This window comes from Rosa chinensis, chromosome 4, assembly GCF_002994745.2.
Source record: "Rosa chinensis cultivar Old Blush chromosome 4, RchiOBHm-V2, whole genome shotgun sequence".
Lineage (NCBI taxonomy): Eukaryota > Viridiplantae > Streptophyta > Magnoliopsida > Rosales > Rosaceae > Rosa > Rosa chinensis.
Window position 1 is genome coordinate 14,785,884 of NC_037091.1, and position 8,091 is coordinate 14,793,974.

The window sequence follows — 8,091 nt, forward strand, 5'->3', positions numbered from 1 at the left end:
GGTCTTTGTTAGAAATCGTAATGAGAAAAATAAGGTTGTTAGATATAAAGCCCGCCTTGTGGCGCAAGGTTTCTCATAACGCCCTGGAATCGACTACGAGGAGACATATTCTCCCGTAATGGACGTAATAATGTTCTGCTACCTTGTCAGTGTGGTAGTTTCTGAAAAATTTGACATGCAGCTTATGGATGTGATTACAACATATTTCTATGGGGATCTAGATTCAGAGATATATATGAAGATTCCAGATGGACTTCAATTACCCAAATCAAGTGGCTCTAAACCATGGAGTGCGTTTTCTATTAGATTAAAACGTCCACTATATGGATTGAAACAATCTGGATAGATGTGTTATAACCATCTAAGTGACTACTTGATTGGGAAGGGATATATCAACAATGAAATATGTCCATGCGTGTTCATTAAAAGAACAAGTTCCGGATTTGCAATTGTAGCAATTTATGTTGATGACATGAACCTAATTGGAACTCTAGATGAGTTAAAGGAAACTGCTAAATACTTGAAATCCAAATTTGAGATGAAAAATCTTGAGAAAACACGGTTTTGTTTCGGATTAGAACTCAAGCACCGTAGTGATGGGATTTTGATCCATCAGTCTGCATATACTCAGAAATTCTAAGGCGCTTTAATGAAGATAAAGTAAAGCCTGTGAGTACTCCCATGATCGGCTGTAGTCTTGAGCCCGAAAAAGATCCGTTTCGTCCAAAGGATGAGGATGAAGAATTACTAAAGGCCGAATTGCCCTATCTAAGTGCAATAGGCCCATTATTGTACTTAGCTCAATGCACAAGACCCGACATCTCATTCGCAGTGAACTTGTTAGGTAGACATAGCTTTGTGCCAGCATGCCCCATTGGACTAGTGTAGAGACAATCTTTCGATACTTAAAAGGTACTATTGATATAGTCTTGTTTTATCCCTACAGAGAGAAAAGGAATGACAGAAGAATGAGATCGGACCACATTGGCCCAAGTGCCACTGTCCAAAATGCCATGGCCGGCAACGTTGCCGCCGTCGCTACCAAGGGTGGCCAAACTCACCCTCCTTCATTATATCAAAATGATGGTGATGTTTTGATGGGTTTTGCTGATGCAAAGTATCTTTCTAACACTCACAAAAGTCGCTCCCAAACCGGTTATGTATTTACAATGTTCTAAAAACCGTTAGGGGCTAGTCGGGCGGTGACCCGGGGACTAGAGCCTAGGGGCCTAGGTGGGAGCCTAGGCAGGGACTAGGTGGTTTTTATTTTTTTTTATTTTTAAATTATTTTTATGACCTATAATATTATAAATAAAAATATTTAAAGTCTAAAAATCAATTATAAATATAAAAATAGTCAAAATATAGAATAAATAGGGTTTAGGGCTGCCTAGTCCCCGCCTAGCCCCCCTAGGCCGACGCCTAGTAGCCCAGCGCCTAAGGGTAACGCCTAGGCCAAAATCCGATCGGTTCCTTACCGCTTAGCGCTTAGGCTGTTTTTTAGAACATTGTGTATTTACCATAGGAAGCACTGCGATATCTTGGAGGTTTACAAAATAGACCCTTGTTGATACTTCCTCGAATCATGCGGAGATTATTGCGCTACATGAAGCCGTGCGTGAATGCATATGGCTAAGGTCTGTAATTAGACATATTCGAGGAACTTGTGATTTAAAGTCTACCACATATGAACCTACATGCATTTATGAGGATAATGTAGCTTGTATTGAACAAATGAAATTAGGTTTCATCAAAAGCTACAACACCAAGCATATATCACCTAAGTTCTTTTATAATTAGCAACAACAATCACTTCTAAAAATTGAAGTAGATCAAATCCGATTAAAGGATAATGTAGCGGACTTATTTACTAAGTCATTACCTAAATCCACTTTCGAGAAACATGTGAAGAGCATCGGATTGAGAAAGTTATCCGAACTCCCATGATTATGGCAATCGGGGGAAAGATATCGACATTAGGGGGAGACAGGATATCCACATGTTTGATTTCGAAAAGTGAATGACGTGTTGTATTGTTTTTCTCCTCCATGAGGCTGTTTTTGTCCTACAAGGTTTTTATTACTCGAGCAAGGTTTTTAACGAGGCAACATTTGAAGTGTCATCACCAAGTTTGAGCGGCACAAGGGGAAGTGTTGAAAAATGTTGAATATTAGTATGCCTTGTCAAATTAGGATTAGTTCTATAGTTGTAATAGTAGAGATTTCCTACTCCGAATTAGGATAGGAATCATTGTGCTCGAAGGAACTGTACATTTATAATTCCTATATATAGGGCTCTTATTATCTATAAATACACACATAATTCTCTCATCAATCTCTCTTACATTCTAGTATCCTAAAACATCATGTTAATTTTCATTTTACCTCTTATACTGTCAGACATGAAATTATTGGTATTCTTACACTTCCAATTTCATCACATGTGTCAATGCACTCGCTAATTTAAATATATATATATATATATATTTATAAATATTTTTGCTTGTGGCCGATTTCCCCTGTTCAATCAATTTCTTTAAGATCGATCAGATATAGAAAATAGTCTAGTTTAAACAAAAGTATAAATGCACTCACTAATTTATTCTACAGCTAACAGTTATCATTTGGACATATTACACTATTTGAATCATATATTTTGGCAAAAATTAGTTATGACAAAATATTGATAGATGTCACAAATTTAAATCTTACTTGTGTTGCCTAGTATCATTTGGTCTAGTGGCATAGTCTCCCCTTTATAAGTGGGAGGTTGTGAGTTCAACTTACGAATAATTAGTTATAGCATTTGAGTTGTTTATCTGATAAAAAAAAAAAAATCTCACTTGTGTTAGCTCATGTGGCATCATAAGATAATAAATGACATTCTTTACATATGATCGGTAGCTGTGAGTTTAGGCTGTTGACCACTTTGCCAAAACTTGACTTGCAGCTACAACCATATATAGTATGATAAATATGAAAATAATGACTGTCAGGATATCTATTCTATATCAACCAAAAGTGATGAAGATAATTCATATAATAATTCCATAAAGCTCCTTTTCTATATTTTGGTTAAACTGCCACATAAAAATAATAGTGTCAGGACATCTATTCTATATCAACCAAAAGTGATGAAGATAATTCATATAATAATTCCATAAAGCTCCTTTTCTATATTTTGGTTAAACTGCCACATAATCTTCTCGTCTTCTAGAAATTGGTACCTCATATTCCAACTGTACATTGCAGCACAATGCCTGATCACTTTGACAGCTTCGAGATTCGAACTTAGGTTGAGGAGTACACCCAACTAGGCAAGAACCACTACGCCACTTGCAGTGGTTATCCAATGTTTACTTGTAACCTTGATCAACATTAAAATTCACGAACAGCTGTTTTAAGCTTAACATTGGATGGTTTTGAGTGATAAATAACTGACCCCACATATACATGGCTGAAATTACATATTTGTTGTATGTCGACTTACACCACCGTGTATAGAAGAATTTTCGGCTTTATCCTTTGTCTTTACTCTGATATATATATATATATATATATATATATATATATATATATATCAATTATCAAGCCCCTGCCGACAGTTTTAGATGCATATCGATCAATGCTCCTCTTCCTTGCTAATTAACACTTTACGTGCTGTGACTCTGACGATGAGCTAGCTGCTTCCTCGATCAGCGGCTCGATGGGAATGAGACGGCACTTTCCCTTCTAAGTTCTAACACTTTCCCCTGTAGATTTTTTCTGTTTGCTAGCTGATGTGGCTAGATTTGTCGGGGGAGGATATAATGCAAATGAAATGTGTAACATGGCAGGGTCTGTGAACTTGACCACATAGTCAATATTTGACTTGCAGCTACAACCAAAGTTGGCGTTCTTCTAATATGAAATACGAGTTTCTGGGTACTGTAAATTACAAGTATATCAACCAAAAGTCATACTGACCATTTATATACTAATGAGTTTCAGGCACGTTTTCTACATTTTGGTTAGTTTGCCACACAAGACCTTCTCTTCTTCTGGATATTGATTTTGATAAAAATAAAAGAAGATTTGGTGGGAAAACATAGTTTATTCAAAATATATAAACAATGTAGTGTTGGAGTTTGATCAAATTTACAGGGCAGCAGCTTCTGGAGACAGTGAGAGAGAGAGAGAGAGCTTTTTGAATGTTGCCCAAAATGAATATGTTCATGGGCTTGCGTCTACTTGTGACATTATTGGGTTTAATCACTTCAGCTTCAGCTTCAAACATCACTACGAAAATCGTTACCACTCTACCCGGTTACTCTGGAGATCTTCCTTTCACATTAGAAACCGGGTAAGCTTTCGCCTCTGTTTTCACTCTGTTCTTACGTTTTAATGTTTGTTTTGGGGTGAGCACAACCTGTTCGATGAAATGACGTCTCAGAGGAGTTTCATCAAGCTTTAGGCAATACCATGTCACAAGTTGTTTAGTATATGACTTGCTACTTTTTAGATGAATGGATTATGGAGTCTCTGTTGATGAAAACCTGTTTGTTGTTGGTGTAATGTATAAGTCTATATTAGGTGAAAGCCATAAAGATTGAAGGGATGAATTTGAGTGTTATTGACATACAGTTTTTATTACTGTAAGTGTAAATAGCAGCAATTACATTATGTAAAAGTGTTCTTTGTGTGTGTATCTCTCTTAAGATGAAACTGTGGTTAATTGATGAGAAATGTACTTTCTGATTCCGGTGTATATATCTATGTAATGCATGAGAAATCTACTGTGTTTATAGGAATTTTGATAATCTTTTGTGCATTAGATATATCGGCGTAGGTGACAATGAAGAAGTGCAGCTATTTTACGTTTTTGTCGAGTCTGAGAGAAGCCCTGCACAAGATCCACTTGTGTTACGATTTGGTGCAGGTCCGGGTTGCTCTGGTCTCCACGGCTTTTTCTTTGAGAGTGGTACTTTTCTCATCCTCAATATTGTTTATTCCTTTTTCACATAGCAAGGAAAACCAAATTTTACTATTTCCTATTCTCATCTTAGACTGTAATATGGTTAGGTGACCTTAGGACTAAGGAGGCAATGTATCTCTCCACTAAAATTGGACTTGATTTTGTTTTGATTAAAATGTTCTCGGCATAAGTACTGCTTTGGATACATAGGTCCATTATCCTTCAATTCTGCACATTACAACGGGAGCCTACCAACACTTGAGGACAACCCTTATTCATGGACAAAGGTGATCCGCGTCATATATGTTTTTTGTGCTCTATGTCCTTTTGTATTGGTTTGAAAAACGTGTGTGTGTGTACATACCCTTTCGAAAGTTCTGATTGTAATTTTTCTCAGGGACTCAACATCATATTCTTGGATGCACCAGTTGGTACTGGATTCTCCTATTCAACAACCCAAGATGGTTACTATGTGGATGAATATAAATATGCGGCACAAGGCTATGAATTCCTCCAGAAGGTATATGTATTAAAACTTATCTTTTAACAGAAAGTCACATGTAGTGGCTGAATTTGACAAATTTTGTTGCTGCACAGTGGCTGGAGGCACACCCTGCATATGTGGAAAATCTACTCTACATTAGTGGTGAATCTTTCAGTGGCTTAATAGTTCCGATGGTTGTACAAAAGATAGTAGATGGTATATTTACATGTTTCAGCCAATTATAACTAGTCTTTTATCTTTCTTTCTCTATATTTACTCACCAAAATGATGAGCATTGACGTTAAAAACCATTGTCATTGGTAAAGTTATTAACTTATGGTTAATCCTACTTCCTCATGATATTGCAGGTAACGAAAATGGAAGTGTGCCTCTAATGAATATCAAGGTAGGTAAATCTAACTAATCAAACTGGTTATTTCTTGCTCTAGTTGTTCAACACATCGTAGCTTTCAGTTTTTGTGAATACTTGTTCATTCTTGTGCACTTGAACTGTTATCAGGGATATCTGCTTCAGAACCCAGTAACGGATTCAGTTATTGATGGTAATGCAGTAATCCCTTACGCCCACCGGCTGACTCTTGTATCTGATCAACTTTATAAGGTAAATTGCCATTGAAATTAACTAGTATCCTTTACTCGGATTTAGTCTTGTTTGTTGATCTGGTGGTTCTTTTGTCATATTTCATAATCTCTATACATTAACTGAAGGCGGCTAAAACAAGTTGCAATGGTGAATACGTGAATGTAAATTCAAGCAATGCCGCATGCATTGCTGATATCGATGCTATTGATCAGGTAATAACCCATCTATTTGCTTCATCGTCTAAATAGTTTTTGTTACTAGAATCATGGGCATTGAGAATGAGAAAACATGTCTATTTGCAGCTCATCAAGGATATAAATAAGAACAGTATCTTGGAACCAGACTGTACTACTTCATTGCCAAGATCAAAGAAGATAAGCACAGCTCGAAGATATCTCAAAGAGTTGTCCAAAGGTTTACTGAGTTCACCAACCAACGGTCCCGCACTTTGGTGTCGGGTATGTGTTGTATACCAGTATTATTAAGTTTTATGCAGTTACTTTTCCCTTCTATGTTCAGTAAACTTCTGCAATTAGCACCTAATTGGTTTTCATTTTGTAGGAGTATAATTACATGCTCCTATACATCTGGGCAAACACTAAAGCTGTCCGAGATGCTCTTGGTGTCCGAATGGTATGTTTGATATGCAATTTATCAGTCATTATATCGTACACCCACAATTAATAAGAAAAAAAGCATGAAGTAATGCACTAATTAATAAATCATTTTTCTGATTCTAATCAGGGCACAAAATTGTTATGGAAACCATGTAATACCACATTGACGGGTTACACTCATGAAGTCAATAGTTCTCTCAGTTATCATCTCAATCTCACAAAAAGGGCTGACCTACGTGCTTTGATATACAGGTAAAAATCCACCTTTCCACACAGGGACGCATTTATTGTCATTTTGCACATACTAGCAGATATGAGAAGCATTACTGAATAGCACAATGTTTTACCTTGTACAGTGGTGACCATGACATGTCTGTTCCTCATATTGGTACACAAGCATGGATAAATATACTGAATTTGACTGTGGATGAGTACTGGAGGACATGGTCCCTTGATGGACAAACTAAAGGGTGTGTTTCAAAGCTCTCTCTTATTTCTCTGCTAATCCAAATCCGAGATTACCTAAAGTTGCTCCTTTTCTTCTTGCTCCTTTAAATCAATTCTCATGGCAACTAAAATTTTGTTTGATGCAGATACACGAAGAAGTTAATAAATAATTTTTTCACCTTGGTATTTGCTACTGTGAAGGCAAGTATAATTTGAGTCATTCAGTTAATCGATGATGTGATAGAAGAACCGGTCCGGATCGTTTTATTCGTATCATAAGGGGTTATAACTTGAACCTTTTTTTGTGTTGAATGTGTACAGGGAGCAGGCCACCTTGCCGCAGAGTACCAGCCAAAGGAAGTTGCTATCTTGATTGATAGATGGATGGCTTACTACCCTCTTTAACTACAATGAATTGTAGAAGTTGTAATTTTGGTAATTCGACCTCGTATATGCAAGTTTGTATTAATTGACGACTTTATGGTCTTGTTCTTATATATGTAGCAGAAATAAAGGAACTTCAAAATGGAAAATTTGGAAAGTTTCAATTTCATGAACCCAGCACAAAGCAACATAACAGTCATGCAATTTTTTATCAATTTTATCAAAACGATAAAATAAGAGACATAGTATAAGGACAAAAAGTGAGAACTTTTTGAAACTAGGGTTGCCGCCTCTGTTTCTAGGGTTTTCTGCAGTGCCGATCTCCGGCTTCAGTAGGTACTCGACACCTTGCCTCCACACCATGAATTGTTTGATTTGGAATTGCCAAGGTATTGTGAACAGAGGAACTCGGCATGCCCTCAAGTTATTGATTCAGAAGCACAAGTCGTGCTTGGTGTTTCTTAGTGAAACCCATTGCACCAAACAGCAGCATAAGACACTCCTTCGATTGGTGGGACTCCCTCACATCGCTCACTTTGATCGGGTGGATAGAGCAGGAGGTCTGGCATTGATGTGGGATGATTCGATCTCTGTCCAGGTGA

General features: G+C 37.0%; 1 protein-coding gene across 1 annotated transcript; it reads left to right on the forward strand.

Moving 5' to 3' along the window:
- The first annotated feature begins 4,024 nt into the window (after nucleotides 1–4,024).
- LOC112197916 (serine carboxypeptidase-like 13) lies at nucleotides 4,025–7,658 on the forward strand. The gene is made up of 14 exons (XM_024338882.2): nucleotides 4,025–4,341; nucleotides 4,814–4,959; nucleotides 5,164–5,240; nucleotides 5,351–5,473; nucleotides 5,551–5,653; nucleotides 5,806–5,843; nucleotides 5,958–6,059; nucleotides 6,167–6,253; nucleotides 6,344–6,499; nucleotides 6,603–6,674; nucleotides 6,786–6,910; nucleotides 7,015–7,128; nucleotides 7,252–7,306; nucleotides 7,427–7,658. Exons 1-14 carry the CDS (start codon nucleotides 4,190–4,192, stop codon nucleotides 7,508–7,510), a joined length of 1,434 nt encoding a protein of 477 aa, XP_024194650.1. The 5' UTR covers nucleotides 4,025–4,189; the 3' UTR covers nucleotides 7,511–7,658.
- The last annotated feature ends 433 nt before the right edge of the window (nucleotides 7,659–8,091 follow it).